This window comes from Brienomyrus brachyistius, chromosome 13 (genome assembly GCF_023856365.1).
Source record: "Brienomyrus brachyistius isolate T26 chromosome 13, BBRACH_0.4, whole genome shotgun sequence".
Lineage (NCBI taxonomy): Eukaryota > Metazoa > Chordata > Actinopteri > Osteoglossiformes > Mormyridae > Brienomyrus > Brienomyrus brachyistius.
Window position 1 is genome coordinate 16,741,874 of NC_064545.1, and position 25,056 is coordinate 16,766,929.

Genomic DNA, 25,056 nt, shown 5'->3' on the forward strand with positions numbered 1-25,056 from the left:
AGCTATAAAGTGTGATACACTGTATTTTTGATCAAAGCATGTGAACAAAGTAAAAAAGATATATTTGATGTGTTGTGATTTTAAATGCCTTTCTGAAAAAAATGCATAATTTTTTTATTTCTTGGGATATTGCCAATGCCAGTTTGACAAGCCAATTATATCGCAGCCCTTTGTTAAATATCATTTTAGAATCTGTATATATGCTAATCAGCTTGGTAAAGTACATGTACCTGCTTGTTCGACATACAGGATAGTTAATATTTCATTTATATTTGTTTTTCATCTTTGATAAACGTATCAACGTTTGATTCAGTTGTCCATTCAATGTTTTTCCTCTGTTTTTATTAATAAATGTTTCCCTTAATATTGTTCTTATATGTCTGTTTATCCATTCTGCGCTGACACGTTCTACAGCCCTGACTAATCATAAACTATAAATCTTTCCAACTGCTCACATTTGCGGTTAGGCAGACATGAATAAGAAAGGCTGCTGAATGCATTAGCTTTATTTGGTGTTAATAATACGTTTAATATCTTTCGAAGCTGCACTCAGGTTAAATCTCTTCATATGCACTGTCATCTACAACGGTACTCATGGAAAATGGTGTCCTCCTTTTTTAAAGGCATTACAAGGGGGCTTAAAGCGCGGCACATCTTTTTATAACTTGTAACATGCTGCCCTACTTTGTCCATTTCAACAAGCTTAAATAGCCACGCAGTCTGCACTCTGAACCAATATCCACCCATACACTTTCTCATCGCTTGTTAGAGTTACAATATAATTATGATTTTTAAGCTTCTTTTGATCATATTCTAAGATGGCTCCGTATGAAAATTGCTGATTTTGAAGAATACTTTTGGAATGACAGCTGACGCTGTGCAGTTGCCATGGCAGCAGGTCACGTCCAGGGCCGTAGCGGGGAAGTGACGAGAGAAGGCGAGCGGCTGTGCCGACACGTGACCCGGCAGCTGCCCCGGGCTGTTTCTGTAACCGTCCACGATCTTGGGGGGGGGGTGGTGAGACAGCAGCGTGCAGTGACACGCGGTAGCGCGCATGGGAAGACGAGCCGCGTGAAGTGACACGAGGGCGCGAGAGACGAGCGGCGTGAAGTGACACGCGGCCGCGGGCGTCATGGGTGCGACCCTGAGATCGGAGCGTGACTGTGATGCAAGAAATCAGCTAGCGGCCGAGTTATATGCAGTAGGGGGCGCTTAGATAATTAGAGATTACGGCCGACAGAGTCCTGAGGGATGCAAACTTATTAAAATGCCTTTCAAAGAAAAAAAGTGAAATAGGGTAATTCTGTCGGGCGGTGGGAGGGAGCGGACGCCGGAATGATAATGTCAGCAGGGGGAAGGTGCTTGAGTGGCTTTGTGTGGACGCGATCGGAGGATATTTGTACCTGCGGGTGATCGGGGAGGAGGGGGGCTGGTAGGCAGGGACAGTTCTGCGGATGCACAGCTATTTGGCTTTGTCGGCAGCTAATTAGTTATATGTGTACGCCTTGGGGAGGTAGGAGGTAAAGAGAAATGCAGCCGGCCTCTGGTGGAAGCAGCTTCGCTGCCGATGGCATTAATCTAACCCCGCTGCTGACATAACTGGTCTGTACATGGGGTGTCGTTTACATTTGCCTGGTTGCTGGGCAGCAGTGGTCTAATCGCTCTTTGTTAGAAATACCCAGACTTTCGGGTTCGTTTGGGTCCAGTGTGTTTGGGATGTTTTTTTCCGACCACGGGGGCTTTGTGTTTCGCTAGGAGTTACCAGCCTTCGCTAGGTAGTTGAGATCACGACGGCTCGCAAACAAAAAAAGACGGGAAACCTGTGCGCGGTGACCGAGGGGCGGACGAGCTGCGGAACATTTCGACGACAACCATGAAGCCAGACCGAGGTAAATCTGTAGCATTTCCACCTTATTTACAACAGAGCGTAAATGGGGACGCGTTTTAATCACAGCTCAGAAGGGCTACTTATCCATCGGAATTCAGTGACCCCCCCCTCCGAAGTCCCGTTTGGGGGTAACTGTTTGCATGTCAGTCACAGAGTCTTTGTTCAGTCCTGTCTGGCTGTTGTGCAAGACGGGGATGTCATGTGTCAGACGGCTGATGTTTTATTATTACATGTATTACATGTATTATTACACGGCTTTGATTTGAGCATCACTCACGACCAGGGCGACACATTTACAACGCGCTTATACTTTTGTGCGCTGTGTGATTCAGGTGCGTCGTTGCTGTTGTATTGTGAATCGATGCTGCCCAATTACATTTCTATTCTGATTGGTTCTACTTAATGAAATAGTGTTTGAGAAATATATTTACGCCATTTACTAACTTAAGATTTCGTGCATGTTGAGTTATCAAACAATGAGTACACCTTCAATGTAAAACAGTGTATTAAAAAGTAGGGTCCAGACCTATATGTGATAAATTTATACTGTGTAATGCATGGCGTGTAATATAAAGGTAAAATACCTGACACCACAAAGTTTTTTGCAACCGAGTCACTGGACATCTTCCCACATGCGTTTCTAGTATTTAACACCCCATAGCCTTGCAGTTTGTTGATAAGCAACACCATGTTGAACAAACAGGACTAGTTAATATTTAATTTCTGGGCTAAATTTGAAAGCAAGCCAGTATATTGCCTGATGCCACGGAGAAAGTCGCCCATGTGGATTTTCACGATCGGACCTTGTGCGCCGTTTGACTGACGTAGCCGCTTATAAAACACTTGCGCGAGCTGCAGCGGACGCTGTTCGCGTGCCAGGACGTGTTGTTAAGTGGGCTGACGTCTGCGAAGGCAGTAACATACAGTGGCGCGTGAAGCTGCTGGCGTGCTTTCTGACTGCTCTCCTTCATAGCTCTAATAATAAAACCAGTCAGCTCTGGAGTGCTTCCCAAATCCGCACTGCGCTGCTGTGATTTGGAACATATTGTTCCTCTGATATAAGTAGCTCCCTCTCCGTCTTCCTGTCCTTACGTCTCTGCTACTTTTCCCGTCCTGCTTATTATTCTGCAGTTTCCTTGTTTGTTTGTTTAGTTTACAGTCAGCAGTGAGTTCTGTAGAAGCCAGATATTCCCCCATGATATTTTCTTTTCGCCATCCATCATTTTAATTTTGCATGGTTTTTGTATCCGCCAGGTTAAATTCTCCCCCCAGCTCCTACCCTGGGGCATTGTGTGGTAAGCCTTGTTCGAGCGATTTGTGTGTTATTTGTTTAAAACAGGAAAGACAGGGAGGGGTCCCTTTCAGAGTTCAGGGTGCCCAGCTGCATGCTGTTTCATAGGCCATTCTGGAAGACGGACTGGGTTTTGGAAAGACTGAAATGATGACTACTGATTAGTGATTGTGAGGTAGTCTAGTGGTCCAAGACACAGGATTGTTACCTGAACACTGTTCCCAGAAAAGGTCAGCTGCTGTACCTTAGAGTATGGTTATTAACCTGGGATGCTTGTCCAGCTACATTCGTGTGACCTTGCATTGAGGTGTCTGATAAGTTAAAATCTATTTGTGATTCCAATGAATGACCAACATCATTTAGCACTGTGGATGTCAAGGATCAATGATGTTTATTCGTCATTCTGCAAGTGGGCTACACATGTGCATGAAAGTGATGAAATTAAGTAGCTGCCTCCATAATGACATGAATAACATACATGCATACAAATATAAAGTACATACATGTACTGTATGCATAATTAGCCTAGTATGAAGTATATACTATGCAGATTACATACAAATGTAAAGGTTTGCATTGTAGTTTAAGAAACTCAGGATGTAGTAAGAATAGTGCAGCAGGGTCAGCTGGTCATCGTAGCATTCAGTGGTGGGGGTGAGGTGGTGCCCCATCCGTAGTGGGGGGCCTAGTGATGGCAGGTGGAATGCAGGTATTTTTGGTGTATTATAACTAGGGTTGCAAAATTGTGGGCATTTTCCTGTTAATTCCCATGGAAAGTTTCCAACTTGGAATATTTCTAAAATTTCCCAGCTAAAGTTCCCATGGAATGGAAAGTTTCTGGAAAGTTTCCAAAAATCTTCCACCCCTTTGCTACCCTAATTATAACTGGTATTCTTTTATGATATGTACGCAGTCATGTCTGTTTATACCCGAGGCAGGTGTCCATTGTCGATGTGTGTCTATTGTTGATTGGTACCCTTGTACTTCGCCTGTATGTCTTTTTAAGATTGTGGTGATGCAGAGGCCATATGGAAGCAGTGTTTACACAAGAAGCCTGAGGGAAACCGGTGGAGAAAAGAACAGCCGTCTGTTTACACAGATCACTTTATGGTTAGTCAGGGCTGTAAAACGTGTCAGCTCTGCAGCACCGAGTGTCTCAACAGAGTCATCTGCGAACAAGGAGTGTTTTGGGTGTCTCCCAAGGTCTCAGACCTTTTTGTTATGAAACCGTTTCCTTTTGGGAGAGAGGGGGGTGGTATTTATTTACGCGTTCTGGGAGCTGAGGCTGTTCATGCTTTTGATCGCACTGATTCGCCACCACTTCATGCTAGCACGCACCTTTCCTGTACAGTCTGACCAGGTCCAGCCTGAAGACTCTCGAGCACTGTTTGAGTAAATGGGAGAACCGTGTAAAGGTCACGACTCGCCGGAGTGTCCGCTTACAGCCCCGTCTGGGCGTTGTGTCGGTAGGGGGGTCTCTCTGCCAGCATGCCTTTCATGTACATGGGCAGGGGAATCAACATGAGTCATTAGGGCTGTGTGGTTTTGGTGTGCTAGCTAGCCATGGTCAAAATTAAGATGCATTAACACATAGTACTGTGGAAAATGTACATTTTGAGTTATTGTCACCGGGGCAGAATGATGGTGTGGTTGACCTGACAGTAGAAAATGTAGCATGGGTTCGATAATCCCAGATTTGACCCTCTTGTTCCATTGATCCTCCTGTTCTACGCATCTGAGTGAGCAGAAATGTGGTGAGATCGCATCTAAGGGTCGGCAGCCGCAGACTGACCCCAGGTCAGCTGTGATTAATCAAACTCAGGCAACACCGATAATGATCTGTGATCTCAGGAAGCACAGATTTAGCACATTCATTTGTAGCTGGGTTCAGCAGAGTTATTTGGCACGATGGGAGAATTACAGACTTGTTTTCTTTTAAAGTTGCTTATCTGGACCCTTACTATGAACATATTTAAGGGGAAGAAATGAATATTTAAAAAACTTTAGCCTGGTTATGAAACCGGAGCAGAGCTGAGCTTTTTGTTTATGTGTCTGGTGCTGCCATGTAACCATAACTTGAATGGAAAAGTTTGGAGACCTTTACCTTTGGGGTAATTAGATTTTAAACAAGCCTTGTTTTGTCTAACAAACTGAACGAGATGCTGAGATCTCTAAGTAACTCTTTCTCTGTGTTTTGCCTGTACTCTAGTAGAGCTACACTTGGCTTGTGTGTCCTTCCCATCTCCGGCTGCATACAGACTCTCTAGTGACAGATGAACTGTTCTGGTCGTCTTCCTTGGGATTCTCCGGAGCTTGTCAGCTGTGCCTATTTGTACTTATTTGTGTTGGGGGGGGAGTGTAACCGGAATCGAAGGCGCCGACACTTTATTTTTACGTCCCGTGAAGCCCAGGGTGTCCTCAAGAATCCTGGTTCTATTGCAGGAGGAGGATCTACCCAAAGCTGGGAAGGATGCGGGACCCAAGTGCTTGTAAACAGAATGGCAGGCTTCAGAAAAGCGTGGGGATGGCCGGCATCTGTGCGAGATCCACGCAACACGACAGGGTGTTTTTGCTTCTTTAATCAACTTAGAGTAAAGGTTCAGCTTGATGAACTTTCAAATATGAGCGGAGAACATCTGATCTGCATTTGCAGAGATGTTAGCTAACCTGTTTACAGGTAACCCGATCCAGTCTTGATGCAAGTCATTTGGAAATGTCACTGGATTACAACACGTGGTCCTTTGAATGTGCATGATTCGGAGGAAGAAGAGCTCCTGTGATATCATTATCTTATTGATATCATTATCTTATTGATATCATTATCTTATTGATATCATTATCTGCATTGATGATGTCTTCACTTGCAGAGCAAGGGCTGGGACCTGTGGCCCCCACATCTGGCATCTGCAGTCCTTTGGATATATGAGCAAGTGCCTCATTGACTCCAACTTCCCCGTGACCCCATCTGACTGCAGGCTACAACATCGGCACCACGGCAGACCGACCATGTCGGCTTTTAAGTGAAAGCGGATGAGCTCTCGTTGGTGCTGGGTGGGCTCTGAGGATACAGGGCTGACCTTTGCTACAGGAACACACTCTGCAGTGTCTCCAGTTATATTATTAACAGGATTGTAGGATGAGTAGTTTAGCCTGTTTGCTTGTTGTGGGGCAGGAGCTGAGTAGGCCGCTTAACTACAGGCTTCTGGGGGTCAGTTCCGGCCCTGGCTCTCCTCCGTGTGTGGATCTCACATGGACTTCCTCCTATAGTCCAAACGTGCAGTTTAGGTGACTCGTTCTTTCCAAGTGATCAGTAGTGAATCTGTCTGTGTGTGGATGTGTGGTGTCCTGTACTTCAAGGTGTGGCAGGGGATCATGGGAAATGGAGGCATTATTTCGGCTTTTGTACCATTATGCAGTGAGATATTTACAGTGATATTTGGATGAAGCACCGTGCTGTACTGACAGCGGGCGACACTCTGGCTGCAGTTGCGATGCTTTGTGGAGGTGCATCATGGGAGAGAGTGGGTACTGAGGCAGGTGTTTAAAAAAAGCTCACCTTCCATCCCATCTTAGCAGGCCACAGTCAGGTAGGCTGTCTCACTGTGACTGTTGGGCGGCTGTGGTAGTCTGCGGAGGTTTTCCCCCGGGTACATTCTGTCGCTGTATAAGGTGTCTCTGCCCCTGGCTGAGATGTTGGATATCCTTCACATAAAAGTCCCAGCAGATTCAGGACAGGCCAACGGTGGAGGCTGTTACAGCAGTAAGCGGATACCCCGGATCTTCCGAGTACGGCCGTTACGCAGGGCTGATGGCCGGGCAGCAGAGAGCGGCCACTGCACTGCCGTGATCTCAGCTTAAGCAAACAACTCAAACGTGTGTCCACGGGAACATCGGCATCTGAGGTGTGGCGTGGGGGCCAGGGTGTGGCACACGGCGGGGGGCTCGGGGGGGGGGGGGCTCGATCAGGGGACTGGGCTCTGAGGCTCCCAGGGAGGATGAGCATGGAGTCCTACACATTGTTATGCATGTTGATAACTTGCATACCTGTACACAGTATAATGACAATAAAACCTAATGTTATATAATGAATCTTATCTAACCTGATATACTGAATCTAATCTAATTAATTATGGTTAATATTGCTGTTGGTACTCATTGATAAATGTTGGTTTTGGGGTGATACAGCAAGCATTAGGAGTGACATAGCACACCTGGGTAGAGAGACATTGTTAAATCCCCCTTATCTGAGGCACCCCTGATGGCTCAGTGTAATATGTCTCCTCAAGTGGGGGGGTCTGATAACAGGAGCAAGCAAGGTCAAAGGGCAGCCCAGCACAGTGAATCCTGATCCTTGATCAGATGATCTCGGTTGAGTGATCGCGAGGTTGTCCACTGAAATTGGTCTGCTGCACAGAGAAGACGGGAGCCTGAGTTCTAAGAGCAGAAATGAAAGATCCTTCAAAGCCTCCGTTCTGTGTGTTTGCCTTTCCGGTCTTTGTGAATGTGTCAGGATCGTTTGCTCTGCATATACAGTGTGACTTTACTCAGCTTGCTTTGAAGTTGTCTTTTTTTTGTGGTAATTCAGTCAGAGTCATTCATTTGGTCTGTGCTTCTAATGAGTCATGACTCCCAAATGGGAATATAGAATTGATGTTTGTCCACATCTGATCCTTCATTGCTGTGTTTATTGTATTTCTAACTGCAAAGAGATCTAAGCGTTTGCACCAGTCAGAGGCTATAAATCATATAAATCATTAGTTAGACTGAGGTCTTTCAGTTCAGTCCAATTTAGCTTGATTTTATAACACCCTTCCCAGCCTGACTTTCCCCGAGTGAAACATGCAGCAGTATTTTCGAGTGGATCTGCGGCCAAGTAAATCCAGAAAGCATTACATGCAGACATAATAGCAGTCGCCATAAAGAGACTTGGGGTGCAAATACGTGTTTTTAAAATCGAACAGAAATAGTTTAGGCAGAGATTCATGGGATATGGCTGTGGGAACAAACCAGTAATGTGCAATAATGTCACATTTTTGGTTTGTTTGTGTCCCCCCCACTTAACTCTGAGAGTCAGTATCTTCTTGCGTGTCCTCACAGCTCGAGTTCCAGAGCGTCTGAGGCGCCGAGCCTGTGTCGACTCGCACACGTTCCGTGTTAAGCGAATCTCAGGGGGGAGGCTTCTGGTCGCTCCGGGGAAACTTCAGGTCGGCCAGACAGGCTATGGGAGGGGTCCTATGTACTGCGTGTGACGGATGGGTGACCCTCCACGTAACCAGACTCGGCGAGCGTGACAGCAGATCTGCAGGGAGCCCCTTATCCATCCTTCACTGTCTTTTTTAATTACAGTAATGCAGCGCGCAGATTTTCCACATCTCACCGCGTCCCCTTATCACCGCAGCAGCTTCCTGCGAAGCCCTTCAGCACCCTCACCCAAGAGGCCGCCTAATGATAGGCTGCCCGTGTCTTTAAAAGGCTTTAAGAAAATGAGCGTTTTTAACACAGAGCGTGTTAGTGATTAGTGCCTTATTAAATCTTAACTACTGGCCACGTTTTTTTTTTTTTCCCCTTGGGAACAGGGCAGCTAAGTTCACAGAGGTTGTGCCTTTTTCCAGACTTGCAGACTGTATCGAAAGTTGGCAGAAAAATACAGACTGAAAAAAGATCAGTTTGGGCCTCCTGTCCAATCAGGGCTTGTTGCCAAGAGGGTTTGAAGTCTGCCTTTGACCGGACTGGGAGAAAGCAGGTGATTTACAAGCGCCCCACCCCCACCCTCGACCATCCCATCAGTTGTAATAATGTGCCAGAAGAACACCCTATACCATATGTTGGTCTTTCTAGCCTAACACTGCTGGGACTAGAGTATCTGCAGGACAATTTACTGAAATATGACCACGGTTTGGCTCACAAGCTGAAACCGTTGTGCTTTATTGTCCCAGACGCTAGTGACCAGTTTCTCTTCATTTGTCTTACCAGGCTGAATGCAAGCCTTTCTCTCATGCTGTGACTCTCTCTGCTATTCTTTGTGCCAGCAGTTAAAACACACAGTCTTGTCTGCAAGTTAACAAAGAACGTTTGAGTTCTTCGCAGTGGGTCTACACTGGTGCCCCACTGAAGGATGTTTTAGGCTTGTGGGAGTTTTATTACAAAAAAAATGTTCAGAGGGCAGAAGGAACAATGATTGGTTCTCTCTCTCAACCAATCAGGTTATAGAGGAGGTGGGACCAAGCATCTAGAGGAGGCAGGATCAAGACATCTGATTGGTTGGTCATGTCTGTAGTTGCTTGGACCCGCCACCCCTGCAATCTGATTGGTTATTGGTTGCATTTTTTTCTTCTGCCCTCAGGACATTTTTATGCAAGTAAAATTCCCATAGTCATGTTTTTGTGTTTGGGTGTTTAACTATGTTCTGCCATCATCAACAAATCTGCAGATCTTGCAGGCCTTGAGCAATGAACTACAATGTCAGGCATCATTTGTTCCTCTGAGATGAGTGGCCCATCTAGGTCACGTGACATGTGACCTCAGCAGAGCTGTCCTCCTGCTGTGCTTAGTGTTGGCTTACTTCAGAGACCTGGGCTGAGATGAGGGGCGGAGCCGCTGTACTGCGCTCGTGTCCCGTCGCTCCTGTACTCCTCGCATGGGAGGGAAAGTGCCCTAGCCTGGATCTCACTGAGATTGTTGAAAGATGACATGATCGATTGGGTGCCTCTTCCCCCCCCCCACGGAAATGGCCATGCTGACAGCGAGCCCAGCCGCCCAGGACGGTTCCGTCCTGCTACCTTTCACTCTAATGGGTCTGTATTTACCACGCTGTCTATTGCTTTACATAAAACATCATGCTGCGTTGTGCACGCCTGTGTTGTTATGCATGAAATACTTGCTAAATGAGTCATAAATCTGGGTTCCAATGTATCAAAATCCATTTAGACGCTAACTGTGTTCCTTGTGAGCAATCGGCAGCTGCACTCCCTCTCAGCTTTGGTGCGTCGAGGCAGGTCTGTTTGTTGTTGTCATCTCATTTGTACATGGCAGATCTCATACTCCTGATGAGGGACTTCTGGGTAAATTAGCCTGTTATAACTACTGCTTCAGCGGGATCTCTGAGCCCCGCATGTGGCGTGTGATAAGCCGCTAGCAGGCATGGACAGGGAGGAGCCACCCACCCCAGCCAAGCTCATGCTGTCTCATGCTGGAGCTGCATGTGAGCTGCTTAGCCTGACGGACGAGGAGCAGATAGGGATCAGACGCGATGGAAAGCCTGCAGGAGACGATGACACAGCATGTAAATGAACTTAGGCCAAGCCTGCATCCAGATCCATGATAAAAGTAAAGCGGGCCTTTCTTTGGAACACCTGCATGTAACATGTAAATAATTAGATGTGAGGTTAATTTTTAATAAGATATTCCTGGAAGTCTTATTGAAATATTTCTCAGAAGACTTTTGCAATCCATTTGTCTTGGTTAGGCATCACATTTTAATGATTATTTTTTTGCCCTAGACTATTTAGATCAGGGCCCCCCAGGTCTGGTCCTGGAGGGCCAGGTCTGCAACGCAGGTTGTAGATTCTCCTGCTCAAACACACCTTATTCAGCCCACCAGCCAGGTGTGTTTGAGCAGGGAAATCTGCAAACTGTGTCATAGACTGGCTCTCTTTGACCGGAATGGGGGAATCCCAGTTCAAAGTCTAGTGATGGGGCCAGATGATACCTCAGAAAGAGTGGCTGTCCTCTCCGGCAGGGCTGGGAAGGGTGGACACCTGGTGTGTCTGTGATGTGACACTACTGTCTCAGCCAAGATGGCATCGCAGCCCCCCCCTCCCGCCATCTGCATCGGCAGTGATGGAGATCTCTGGCTTACGGGGGCATTAGTTGCATTAATGGGGCCGTGACCTCTCTGCTGTTCGAGCCACATCACCAAGGACACTTCCCTGTTTCAGCAGCATGCTCAGTGTGTCCAACAAGCTCGTGGAAAGACCTTTTGATTGCATTTCCCCCAAATAAATCATTAATTATCCTTGTAATTTCGTCCACATAATAACATTGCTGTGACTGTTGATTTTCTTTTTTTATTGTATGTCCAAGAGTTGCGTAAACAAATCCTTCTGCCATGTAAATCTGTGGCATTAGCAAAGGAGTGAAAATAATGGCAAAAATAAGGACAGTTTTTGCTGTAAACTCTTTGGGCTGCATGTCTGAACAATGGCCGCATTGTCTGTGACAGAGGAGCCTGGTTTCAAGTAGATGTAACACTGTGTTTGTGTGTGTGTGTGTGTATTTATGCAAACGGTGCCCGTAGGCACTGTGTGAAAGGTAAATCCTTTCTTTGCCCCAAAATGAGGAAGGAGACTTTTTCTGGTGGAACTGAGACGAAGGTAGAGGATATTTTGGATTGGGTCTCATACCTTAAACAAGCTCAGTGTGAACTCAAATCTGCATCTCTCACTGCAGACAGAAAACGGATGAATCACATGGCTGAAGTTCCCCAACTGTCAGTATTTATGTCTGTCCAGCACGTGTTTGGCAGCCTGCAGCTGCGGGATTGGTGGAGGCTGGGTCCGGGGGGAGGGGCCACGCTCTGCGGGACCTGCTCCTTCTCCTCAGAGGGGCAGTGCCGGCCATCGCCTGCTGTATCTCTCTAAATAGCCCCCAGTGACACCGAAGCCACAGAGGGGGGGGCTGAGCTGGCAGCCGTAAGACTGCATTCATGAGCTGTGGCTTCTGCCTCGCTAGATTAGATCTTTCTTTTAGGAGCGTAGAGCTAAACTGGCCAGTGCTGTGCTTCTCGGTGACTGGTCCGTCTGCTGCACGTGTGTTGGGTCATCGTTGCTTTTCTGGGTGACGTTCAAGGTGCATTTAAAGCAGGTTTTTATATGACTTGTATTGGTATTAATGTCTTTTCTTCTCAGTCTCTTGTCTTCAAATAATATGCATATCTACTTTAATATAATAAGTAAATTCGGCACACCGTGAGTGGCCGTGTCTGTTTCCCTTTGTGTGCTCCTCATCCCTAGACTCATTATCTGACGCACATTAATATGTAAATGATAGCGGAGCCCTCTCTGAATATTCATACATTCAGGCGGTACTGCCCCCGGCCCGTTCCTGTGCCGTGATGATTTCTCCGTTTCGTTATCGCTCCTGGTCGTGACTCGCCGTTACGGCGGTCGTCCCCCCCGAAGCTCTGGAACATTCCACTCGGCTACGTTGAGATTAGATCAGTGTAAATGAACTGCGGCGAGACCCTCCAGCTGCCATCTCTGCTGGAGGCTCCTCGTTCTTCCAACTGGATGTTCGTTTTGTTGGTTATTGAAGATGTTGATGCTTTAAGGCTGTGTTATTTTCTTTTATTTTATTAAAACAACAATAAAGTGGCCTTTGTGTCTCCCTTGGGTGTTTGCGTTTTGGGAGTGAATGCTCACACGCAGAAACACGTGTACTTTTGGTGAATTCTGTTTTTATCCAAAATTAAGTCATTTACCTTTGACACATTTCGGCAATATCACCGGCGTCCTGGCAGCAGGACACTGAGACTGGAACTGTTGTTGGAGCCTCTCTGCTGCCATTGGCCCCTCCCCCCCCCATATCGACAGCTGCCTTGTGCACATGCTCAGAGCGTGCAGGAGAGCAGCCCTCAAACAAAGGCGAGGTGTACCTTGCTCCTGTCCCAAGATGGTGAAACAGCGTGAGCCAGCAGGCCTTGCCTTACAGGGCCGACAGACAGCAACAATGGCTGCGATGTGTCGTTTGGCTTCCTTACCCCAGAGGGCAAAAAAAAAATCTGTCCAGAAGCCTTATTTTCCTTTAGCCTAACATAGCAGAGCTTGGAAGTATAGGAGACACGTTTATCTCTAGTTGCAGGTCAAGTGGGAGTGAGAAGCCACCTCACAAACAGAAAGTCTGAGCCTCTAGCTGGGCTGCTGCTGTGCAGAAAGCTCTCTGCTGCTGTCGTGTGGTGGGCTTCTCATTCTGCAACGAGCTGGTCATTTTACTGGTGATGTTACAGTTGAGCAGTGACAGGGGTCTCCCGCACATGTCAGAACAGTCGCTACACGCATGAGGAGACGCACATTCTCCTTACAAATCCGAAGTGTCCCGGAGATGCCCGGTCCACTCTCCTGGGGACGGCTGTGCCCTCTGTGTCACTGATGTGGCACTCAGCGGCCATGTGACGCAGCTGGGAGCCCATTCACGGCCTGTGAGATGGCGGACTGCTGATGGGAATCGAGAGAACCAAGTAAGCGAAAACGGTTCCTACCCGCACAAAGTCTAAAGCTGTGCAAAGTGCTTGTCAGTCATAGTTAGTGTTAGGGTCCTCAAACATTCAAATCCAGCCTGTTTTAGGGAATACGCCATATGTAGATGCTGTCAGGTTGTCAAAATACTGACCGACACTGGCTGATTCCGCTCTGCTTTATAATCTGGTTTACGATCCTGAAGCATTTATTAAAAGATTATATGGCAATGAAAAGTTTCAGCATGTTTATACTCATGTTAGAATTTAATGAGTCTAAGATACAATGCTTGTGTCTCTTCAAAATAAGAATGTTTTAGTCAGTTTTAAGGGGCTTCCGAACATCAAAACTGTTCATACCTGTTTGAAAGTGGCGTAAACACAGCGTCTCAGGCCTGTACACGGCTACGTCCTCTGTTGCCCACCTAAAGCGAAGTACTCCCAGACGCTGGGCTTTGCGTGGCTTGATCCTTTAGCGCAGAGGATGGCGGAAGGACTAATTTTGGCATCAGAAGAAGAGTATGACAGGCGGGCAGTGCTCTCTCGTCCACGGGGGCAAGAAAGTGATGCTGCCGTGTGAATTCCCTGAGGAAGGGTTGGGTTGCTAAATCGGCCCTGAGGACGGACGGCTTCCTACGGTGCCAAACGGCAGCATTAGCTCAGCCTGCTGTCCACCTTCACATTTCCTACAGCGTAAGAGGTACACAGCCTGACTGCTGTCTGTTTAGAAGGCTGCAGGTCCCATGGTCTGCATTTCTGCTTCGGTTTTATTATCCAGCATCTTATCTCTAAAGCAAATAAGAGCATTAAGCAGAGAACAGCAGGAATATCAGCATCCAATACATTAGGATGCTAAATTAGCCTCTTACATCTTTCCTTTATGTGTTCAGCACTTAAGAATGTCTTTTACCTTATGTGTGCAAATGCCCTGCACACCAGCAGTGTACATTTTTAGACGGGATGATAATACATGTGGTGCAGTGGTCATGTCTCCCAGCAGTGCATGCTGGGTAAAATCCCACACGACCTGCAGGGAGGTGCTTGGAGGAATGTATATTTGAATCTAATTACATAACGCTATGGCTGTATATTCATTTAGCTGTAAACGTAACTTAAATTAGAATGGGCAAACAAGTATTTATGATTATGATACAGGTGTAGCCCACGCAGAGTGCTGTTCTGAGAGGAGTTCTAGAAAATGTCAGTCGCCTGGTTTGAGCAGTAAAACTAGCCGCAGCACAAAGGCTAAAAATGAACCACTTGAATCTTGAATGGGTTTATTTATTTCTAACGGAGTGGTTTGTTGCGATCATTGTGCTGTTCAGCTGGAAATGATTCTAATGAGGCTTAGCACAATGCCAGCCGAGCCGGTCCCAATCAGGCCTCTTTCTCTGGTGGGTTAGGACCTACAGGTCAGAAGATCAGAATTTAGTTTCTTCTCGTTAGCTTTGACCATCCTTTTGTCGTTCGGTGTGGCCTGGGTCTGTTCGACACGGCCCCCGCCACCGCATGCTGCTGAAGCGAGCCGTAAGATCGCCTTCGATTGGACCGGCGATCGGTCCGGCAGCGCACGCATCAGTGAAGCGATGAGAGCACTCAGGGGGATAAAGAATCGGGGCCCCTTTGTGCAGAGAGACGCTCGGTTAAACCTTTCATGCACGGAGTCCGACCCGTCACACTTCTGAGCTCCTGTGCCTGATGGGAGGCTTCTGAAGAGCTGCAGTGCTCTCCATGCATAAAAATGCCCCCCCCGTCTGTCTGTTAGGAGACCTTCAGGCCCGTATGATCCCTGCTATGATTGCACTGCTGTGAAGTAACCATGGTTAAGTGGTTGAACCGTAGGCAGATGGTATTGTGTACGAATCTAAAGAGGCGCCATGGCTGTACTTTTGGGCGAGGCGATTAACACATGCTCAGAATGGCTGTGAAGGCGCAGTCCTGATAAATAACAGGGATTGACCTTCATGACGTTTATAAACGGCAGGGTTAACGACCAGGTAGAGGCACAGTAAAATGATCCCTGCTGCATCAGTCTTTGTTTGTTGATTTGACACATTGTTTGTTTGCCTCACTCCTAGTGACTGTACTGTGCCTACACAAGCCACCCCGATATTTATTAGAGGGTTTCATGGGAATAATTAGACTGGCCCTATGGTAGCACTCCTGCCTCATGCCTCTAGCATCAAGGGTGTGAATCCTGTCTCCGTTCCGAGGAGTTTGCATGTTCTGTATCGTGTCGGTTTTTACAGTCTATAGACTCTCCGGCTATCTGGTGTCACTGAATCGCCTCGTGTGAGTGTGCGCCCTGTGATATGTTATCTTCTCCATTCTCGTGCCCTACCTCCTGCCCAGTGCTTCCTGGACTAGGCTCCAAGTCACCTCCATGGATGGGTGGTTAGAAGGTGGATGGATGAGAAACTTTAATGTTTTACAAGCTTTTCCGTCTGAAGCTTTCGATACAGTAGGTATTGCAGTGGGCACGGTGATGGCCTCCACGGCATCTAGCCATAGCATCCATAGCACGGTGTCTCAGCCTCGAGGCTCCACTAGGGGGCCATGTGTTTTCTTGGAACGTCCTGCTTCAGCTTCCCCCGACATCGTGTCTTGCAGGTTTGCCTGAGGAGTACTTTGAGTATGACGCGGAGGAGTTTCTGGTCTTCCTCGCTTTGCTCATCGTAGAGGGCCGCACACCGGAATGTTCCATGAAGGGCCGCACGGAGGGGCCCCACTGCCCCCCAGCGCAGCCTGCACAGCCTCTCCCCACCAAGCACGAGTGCAGTGACAAACTGCCGCAGGTACGCGGGCGACCGAGGTCACTGGAACGTGGGCTGCCAAATTGAAATTTGGGTGGTGATATTAACATGCGGTATTGGGAATCAAGCCCTAACAGTTTTCTTCTGGGTGTAACCGGGGTGATTAACCTCTGTGTTGTAGGTGAGGTAAATAACTGCAAGACCCAATGGATTGTTGGAGCAGAAGATTTATTTCCGGCTCCCCAATAAAGTTCAAATATTAATCAAGTGAGACTGATGGTGAACAGAACCTCCTCAGGGTCTCCATCTGTGGATATGGCAAGAAGGGAGTTCATTTGCAAATGAACGCATTTCTTTTGAATAACAGCAGGCTGTTAGCATTCATCCTAAGTACTACTGGCTCTCCGCACAGCACTGGCTTAGGAACGAGTGAGGTGGGGTGAGCAGAGGACAGAAAAGGCAGGGAATGAGGATCCCGTAGACCAGTACAGTTTATCACTAATAATATGACAAAATGCAAAACTATAACCAGATATTTCTGTACATGGAGATTTGTATTGGTATGATAAGCAGTTAGAAGTGTGTGAATGGATGGACGGATGGACAGATGGATGGATTGATTGATTTGTATGGCTTACATGTTGTAATACCCTAAGAATGATATTCTCAGGAGGCTTATGGTGTCTCCTGTGTCCTTCTGACAGTGTTGTCAAGCTAAGAAGACGCAGTCGGAGGTGGTGATCCTCTGGAGGGACAAGCTGCCCATCATGATCGAGGTCATGCTGCTTCCTGACTGCTGCTACAGCAGTGAGGCTCCTGGCACCGACTTGGACGACCCAATTGTTCAACAGGACGCGCTGCTGCTGGAGCGATGGACCCTGCAGCCAGTGCCCAGGCAGTGCGTTTTTTTTGGTGTTTAATCCCCCTCCCCTGCAGCCAGTGCCCAGGCAGTGCATTTTTTTTGGTGTTTAATCCCCCTCCCCTGCAGCCAGTGCCCAGGCAGTGCGTTTTTTTTTGGTGTTTAATCCCCCTCCCCTGCAGCCAGTGCCCAGGCAGTGCGTTTTTTTTTTGGTGTTTAATCCCCCTCCCCTGCAGCCAGTGCCCAGGCAGTGCGTTTTGTTTGGTGTTTAATCCCCCCTCCTATGTCTCTGCCATGCCCCACCCATCATTCTCTGGTAGTATCACCCACAGCTTCAGTTTTCTCTCTTATCAGCCAGTATTTCACAATGCTGATAACAAGGATAACATCTTTCATTGCAACCCTTTGAGCAGAGTGACAAGTCTTCAAAAAGCATTGATACTAACACCAGCCATCAAACAAACATCTACCCCAAACATCTACCCTGTAAGTGGGAACTTGGACTGTTTCAGCTAGTCGAGAAGACCTGTGTGCTGCATTTTTATGTGTAGCAGGGAGGCTGAAAGCAGAGTCTCCAACAAGGACTTCATGAGGTTTAAATAAAGTCTAGAGCAGGCCATAAACCCCACAAAAGCCCAGCTTTCCATATACATGGGTTACAGTCAAATGTGCAAGCTGTGATGAAATTGCTGAGGAGCCTCCCTTCATAATAAATTTGATTGCATTGAGTTTAATAACGACTGGCTTCCCTCTGCAGGAGCGGCGACCGTTTCATCGAGGAGAAGACCTTGCTCCTGGCCGTCCGCTCCTACGTGTTCTTCTCCCAGCTGAGTGCTTGGCTCAGCGCATCCCACGGACTCGTTCCCAAGAACATCCTGTACAGGTGAGCCGCCGGATGAGATCCGCGGCCCAGTGTGGCCCGTGGAGAGCAGCCTGACGCACTCCCTGCCTCATCTCTCTCGCAGGGTTAGTTCGGCTGAGGAGCGGCTGCTTTGGAGATTTTCCCAGCCACCAGCCGAGCACGCCTTCCCGGTGCCCAACGTGTCACACAGCGTGGCCTTGAGAGTGTGCGTGCAGTCATTGCCTCGGCAGCCCAACTACCCGGCTCTTACCTGCAGCGTCCATAGTAGCCTGGCCCTGCAGACCACGAGAAGCCGGGACTGGAGGCACAGGTCTGCTCCTGGTGCCGAGCAGCTTCAGCCCCAGGGATCTCCGCCGCTCTTCAAGTGCACCATAAGCTCCAGGAAATACCCGCCCTCTGAGGCCCAGCCTCCAGGCAAGATACTAAAACAGGTCCATTCCAAGCTGAACAGCACCCCGGACACTGACCCTGCAGAGGGCTGTCAGATCTCATCAGATAGTACAGAAAACTTAAAGGCACCAGCTCCCGACGATCTCACTAGGGCATTCAAATCCCTCTACTTGGCAGATCTACTGGGTACTCCAAGTTCAGGCTGCAGGTCACACCCCCCTGAGCATCCCAGCTCTTTGATTGGCTCACTGCTTCATGAACGACAGCAAGTCATCACTCGTATTGCCCAGCGTTTACATTACTGTGATCCCTTAGCCACCCGCATCCCCGGTACCATGTCCGAAAGCTGTGAGGCACATCTTCTCAAACTCCCATGGGGCTCCTCGTTCCTCTTTGGCCCACAGCATGGTACCGTGGCAGATGGCAGAAGGAGCTGGTCCTCTCCCTCCGACACTCCCAGCAATCAGCTTAGCAGAGCCAAAATGGATGCCAAGTCAAGACCTTCAAGCAAACCAGCAGCCTGCAGGAAGCTGCTCCTGCACCCCCCTGCAGACAGCTCTGGGAATGCGGGGGCCACAGAGGACTCCTGGCTGGTCCCAGACCTCCTGTGGTATGCACACAACAGGTGTAGTCAAAGCTTCAAGGAAGACACGTCTCCATCTGCACACAAATCTTGGGGTGATCGCTGTCTTCAAGAGTGCACCGGTGAGGTTCCATTCTCAGCCATTACAGACTCCCCCATCGCCAACAGCCCAGAATCTTCTATTTGCACAGAACTAGAAGCCAAGAGGGCAAAAGCTCCCCGTGGCTTCGATCGAGACCCTTCCTCCAGACCTCAGGATGTAGCCCGTGTCAGACTTGAAAAGCCAACGGCACCAGCAGACTCAGTCCCTTTAGGCTCTGATGGTTTACAGACTGTCAAGACGGGTCCTCAGGACTCTCCTGATTGTGGGCAGAGAGCAGGAAGTCCTGAGGGCTCAAGGGGCCTCCAAGGTCACATGACAATGACAGACGCCACAGTCCTGTATCAAGACACTGTCGATTCCAAACCTCGAACCCAGGGAAACCTGCCGCTTAACAGCCATGGGCAGAACGAGAACCAGGACCAGACTATCCCTAACCAAAGAGCCTGTGGCCAGGACCAGCAGATCGGGCCTGACAGAACCCAGAATGGACCTGTTCTGGTGAGTGCAGACACATCCCTAGGAACAGTCACGACCGCTACTCACAGTAGGCCCGGCATTGTGAAGTAATTTAATAATTTTTTATTTCAATCAAGTTCATTTCAACCAAACCCAATTTCAATACTTTTAGTGATAATCTTAAATAATATTTTTTAAATTTGCAAAAATACACATTTTACTTGATGTGAAAATGCGCAGTTTACCTTATGAGGTTTTAAACTTCCAGATGGCTGTGGAGTATTGAGTACAGGAGACGTTAATGTGACACTGCATGACCCTTTCTGCTGTGATGCTTTCTAATCCCTCTCTTTTGGGCTCAAACTTCCAGTCTCCCTTGAAGTTGTGCAACATTTGGAACAAGGAGAACCATCCCTACATAGACGGAACAGCAACCAGAGCCTTCCACCCGAGCACTGGGCTTCCACTGGTCTCTAGTCCGGTACGTAAGGCCTGGATAACCCTGGCAGCTGCTGATCCTTCAGCCCCTTAGCCAGCACGCCTATGTAGCCCATTAGCACCCTTCTGGTTACTTTGTAATTTCATGGCATTTCCACAGGTGTTATGTAAAACTTGACAGGCTTCATCATTTTTAAACAGCAGGCTTTAGTGCTAAAGTGATTCTGTGAAATAAATGAATAAAACATTTAGAACAGACCTAGAGCAGACTTCCTGGGACTGGACCCTATAAGCCTGGATCCTTAATTACACTGCTATCTACTGTTCCTCGATACCATCTGCTCACAAGGGCTGTAACAAAGATTTGTCAGCTGTGGTTGGTACTCCCGCCCCTCAGGGTACAGCGGGGTTTACCGACCTGTCAGTCCCATCCACTGTGCTCACTTCCTGTACAGCTTCCTGTTAAACTTAGTCCAGAAATGCACACATGTGGCTATCAACTGTGGTGCCGTCTCTAACCTGGGGTTTATGAAATTAAAACGTATCAGGTATTTATTAATATCTTATTAGTATTCAGCAGTGACAGACCTATTACATAAACTGAGTATAATTTATTCATTTTATATTGTACATGCATTTGATGTAATATATCCTGTAACTGCATGTCAAATACAGTTTTCTCTTAGAATTGCACCTTCCTTTATTCTTCCGCTGAAGGTTCCTCAGAGGAGAGGTCAGGCTGGGGGCTTTGACCTGGACACCTCCATGGCTCACTGCAAGGGTCTGCGTTGGTTGTCCAGTAGAAGGTATTTCCAAGTGCATTTTGGGAATGCGCACAGTTTTGGGTTACCATGACTGGTCAGACACACTGACACAGGTATAAAGCTTATTCTCATTCCCCTCCATCATTTTTACGTGAGTAACGTCACCCTGTTAGGGGATCTGTAACCAAAATACCAGGATGGCCTGGTATTTCTGTGAAAAAGCATATCTTCTCAAACTTGGCGTGTCCCAGCTATCCTGACGGTGGGGTCTATCTAAGAGCAGAGGGTGGGCACAGCAGTCGCACAGATACACCACGGCCATGTTTCCAGTGAGGCACTGGTGTCGATGCAGTTTATTCTGTGTGTGCAGAGAGTGCCTGAGGCGACAGCACAGCGGAGGAAACTCGGAACAACGGGTGTTCAGCACCAGCGCCCCCCCGGCCAGCCTCAGCCTCCTGGGGAACTTTGAGGTATAAGCAGAAAGAGACACCCACAAATAGAAACCTCTGCATGACCAGACCCAGGCTGAGACCTTAACTTGAAAGCAGAGCAGAAAGTTTCTGATAGTTTACAGCAGTGTTTCCCAACCTCACCATGCTGGGGAGCTGGGAGGAAGCAAAAATGTGGACCGTCTGTGGGTCCCCGAGGACCAGGATGGGAAGCACTGGTTTGCAGGGACCATTTGAGTGGCAGGTGTTCCGATATCCATGAGCAGTCTCCTGAGCTTCCCCAGCCTGGTGATGCAGCACATTGGGTGAGGTGACACGACAAGCTCTGCACATGTCTGGGCAAACTGTCCGCAGGAGTGTGTGCTGAATCACCGGCTGCAGCCCCTGGGGACGGTGAAGGGCTTTACGGCTGAGGTGGGAGCCAGTGGGACGTTCTGCCCCAGTCACATGACCTTGCCCGTGGAAGTGTCCTTCTACAGCGTCTCTGATGACAATGCGCCTTCCCCCTACATGGTGAGTCGTGCATCTGTAAACGTCTAAGCAGTGAACGGTGACTGATGAAATTAGGAGAAACTAATTACGTTATATACATGTTTATGGTGTCGTTTCCTGTTCAGTTTAATTTTTCAGTTTTTTTTGTGCTTAGACGTTGATGTTTCTTCCCCTGTGCCTTGTCTCAGGGTGTTATAAAGTTGGAGTCCCTTGGTAAAAGGGGCTATCGGGTGCCTCCATCAGGGACAATACAAGTGGTAAGTACAGTTTTCATTCTGGGGCTCTGCTAAGGGGGTTTGGCACACACTGCAGCATAATATATAAACGGAATGTGCATTTCCATGTGTTTGTGACACCACTGCTGTTTTTTCCATTAGAAAACAAAGATCAATGAATTAATAATTGATCAATGTACAGCAAGTACAAATGCACACACACAGGCATACACACACACACACACACACACACACAAAATGTCTTCAGGTGACCTGGGGTGTCTTGTTTTGTGATCAAGTGTAGAAAGATTGGAAAATATTTCATTTACCAGTATGATAATATTTTAATATCTTTAGGCTGTTTTCTATCCTTGTGATTAATAAGCCAGGCATTGTAATAACACAGCATAGGTTACAGTTAGGAGAGGCGCCTCCCTGCTTCTGTGTTTAGTCACACTGTAATGTTATAAGATAAAGGTATAAAAAAGGCAGCTAGAGGGTAAAATAGATCGGACTTTGGGTCGGCCTGTGGTAACTGGTACCGATCAATTAAAAAATGCCTGAATCGGCTAAGATTCTTTGATATCAACTCTGACCATCACTGCTAAACAATGTTTAAAATCAGAAAACAAAACTGTAGGAAAATGTAGTTTCCAATTCAAAGTGCAGGAGAATGTGCCCTCTAGTGGTGGCAGTAAAGATACTGACTATTGGACTGTCAGTACTGAGAAATGTGCCCACAACTTTGCCATTATTATCAAAGGTGAAGTGTTCTATGGGTGCCACAGCAATCTGAGCAATACTGCTATTTTGACTCTTTTTAGTCACTTTGAATCTTTAGCAGAGACATACTGTAAATCAAAGGCAGTTTACCAAAAGAATTAGCCAATTAAATCTGAATCTGAGATATCGCCAACTTTCTGGCCCTAAGCCGGATAAGTGGCTCTCATATTCTGCACTTTGTATAGAGTCCTGGAGCCTTTCCTATGATGCAATTGGAGTAGGGCAGGGGACACCTGTGACAGGATGCCTGTCTGTATCCATCCATCCATCCATTTTCCAAACCGCTTATCCTACTGGGTCGGGGGGGGGGGATCCGGAGCCTATCCCGGAAGCAATGGGCACGAGGCAGGGAACAACCCAGGATGGGGGGCCAGCCCATCGCAGGGCACATTCACACAAAATTCAGTCACGCATGCACTCCTCTGGGCAATTTAGCAACTGCAATTAGCCTCAGCATGTTTTTGGACTGTGGGGGGAAACCGGAGTACCCGGAGGAAACCCTCCGACGACATGGGGAGAACATGCAAACTCCGCACACATGTAACCCAGGCGGAGACTCGAACCCGGGTCCCAGAGATGTGAGGCAACAGTGCTAACCACTGCACCACCATGCTGCCCTGTTCCAGTACATTACTAATGAAATCAGGGGAACAAAAGGGCTATTTGAAGTTGTTTTCAGTATTTATCCTATTGTAATACCGTTATGGCAGTCATATTGCATCGAAGAATGCAAAGCAAATCATAGGTTCTGTACTCTGCCCCTTTCCAGACCTTATTCAATCCAAACAAGACGGTGGTGAAGATGTTCGTGGTTGTGTACGACCTGAGGAAGATGCCGGCCTGCCACCAGACGTTCCTGAGACAGCGGACTTTCTCTGTGCCCATAAAGCGGGAGCCGTGTGGCTATGTGAGCAGGAAGCCCCTCCCTTTCCCCCCGAGGCCGCAGCGGACCCTGCGCTACCTCGTCCACCTGAGGTCAGCACTCCTGCATCCCCCCATAGCACTCACATTAGGACTCAGTTTTATTGAAGTTCTGATCATTTTATGGAACTTTTATATCATATTATTTTCAATTTTGAAATCCAGAACTGGTGTGTGTGTGTGTGTGTGTGTGTGTGTGTGTGTGCCCTGTGATGGGTTAGCGCCCCCTCCTGGGATGTTCCCTGCCTTGCTCCCTGTGATGGGCACATTTTTTTATTTTTGGTGTTTGTTTTTACAACAGTTAGTTCTGACAGCAATATATATAGTATTTATTTAGTTGGAGTTTTTATTTTATTTTCATGTGTTATTGTATTTCAGTTTCCGAAAAACGTTTTCTTATTTTTAGTTCTCAATTATGATAACAGCTCTGTGATAATCTAATAAATTAGTACCAACCCAGTGTCTTCACCCAGAATACCATGCCGACTCGGAAACATCTTAGTGTTGTTTAGCACTGAAGGAAAACAAAAAGGATTGATAGGAGAAACACACATCAGTCATCCAAAGTGTGGCATGGTGCCTTTCTCCCACACTTCCAGGGTGTGTGGAGTTTGCACCTTCTCCCTGTACAGTGCTGGATTATACGTCACTCTGTAGGTAATATGGTCTCCAGGGGTCTCCAAGAATCCTAGGCACTTACCATACCCTTATTAGGCAGCACTGTGCAGCCCCCACCTGCTTCACCTCAGCTTATCATTCTCCCTGCACACTTCATTTTTTTTTTGCTTTGCTCAGGTTTCAGAGCTCCAAATCCGGAAAGATCTACCTCTACAGAGACATTCGACTCCTCTTCTCCCGTAAGTCCATGGAGGTGGACAGCGGCGCGGCCTACGAGCTGAAGTCCTTCACCGAATCCCCCGCCTTCTCCCCTAGATGCTAAGCTGGCAGCATCTCCCATGGGGCCCAAACAGGCGCTTTCCTCGTTAACCCCTCAGATAATGAGAAAATGCTAGTCTCAGTTTGACTTCTGGGTGCAGCTCACCGCTAGCGAACAAAGAATTTAATTCCTTAACAGAAAAAGGATTGAAGTTGAAGGTTTCCTGTCCGGCCACACTTTTCAATGTGAGCTGTTGCACACCACGCATCAGAGCAGGAGATCTGACCGCAGACGTAACATGCGGTCGAGCTGGGGGGAAAAACTACTAGCATTGTGTTTACATGGTTTTGTCATTTATTTAATATTTAATTTGATATTTAATGTTTGTCACATGTAATGTCTGTTTTAGTAAATATAATGATGTAGTACTGCAATATATCCAGATCATACAATGTATTTTTGATGTTGATATTCAGATCTGAATGATATGAACCTATAAAATAGTCTTTAATCATTCTCTGGTGTTTCCTTTGTTATTATAGAGATCTGAAAGAAAATGTTATGGGTGTGTAAATTCCGCCACGCACGAGACATTGTTGCCCGTCCATCTTCAGATGCAGGTCCCAGGGATCTGGAGGCTCTGCTATGTGCAGTAGGACACAGGGAAGGGTCACAGCCCGGACAGGCACACACTAGCATGT

At 47.5% G+C, this 25,056-nt stretch overlaps 1 protein-coding gene across 5 annotated transcripts; it reads left to right on the plus strand.

The window, feature by feature from the left end:
• The first annotated feature begins 993 nt into the window (after positions 1 to 993).
• On the plus strand, positions 994 to 24,871 carry LOC125706330 (protein FAM214A-like). 5 transcript variants are annotated; one of them, XM_048972990.1, is made up of 13 exons: positions 994 to 1,889; positions 3,143 to 3,183; positions 16,021 to 16,205; positions 16,868 to 17,061; positions 17,780 to 17,905; positions 17,988 to 19,458; positions 19,787 to 19,897; positions 20,572 to 20,660; positions 20,989 to 21,088; positions 21,422 to 21,580; positions 21,748 to 21,816; positions 23,327 to 23,532; positions 24,274 to 24,871. In XM_048972990.1, the coding sequence occupies exons 3-13, from the start codon at positions 16,113 to 16,115 to the stop codon at positions 24,416 to 24,418; spliced, it is 2,763 nt and encodes a 920-aa protein (XP_048828947.1). In that variant the 5' UTR covers positions 994 to 1,889; positions 3,143 to 3,183; positions 16,021 to 16,112; the 3' UTR covers positions 24,419 to 24,871. The 5 variants fall into 5 exon arrangements, with proteins under 5 accessions (XP_048828947.1, XP_048828949.1, XP_048828946.1 ...); XM_048972992.1 differs by lacking the exon at positions 3,143 to 3,183 and adding an exon at positions 15,763 to 15,871; XM_048972989.1 differs by lacking the exon at positions 3,143 to 3,183.
• Positions 24,872 to 25,056: the final 185 nt, after the last annotated feature.

Coding starts and splice junctions, on each gene's coding strand:
- LOC125706330 (XM_048972988.1), top strand. CDS start 9,907: ATGGCCATGCTGACAGCGAGCCCAGCCGCCCAGGACGGTTCCGTCCTG. Junction 16,206..16,867: donor GCAGTGACAAACTGCCGCAG/GTACGCGGGCGA, acceptor TCCTTCTGACAG/TGTTGTCAAGCTAAGAAGAC. Junction 17,062..17,779: donor CTGCAGCCAGTGCCCAGGCA/GTGCGTTTTTTT, acceptor TTCCCTCTGCAG/GAGCGGCGACCGTTTCATCG.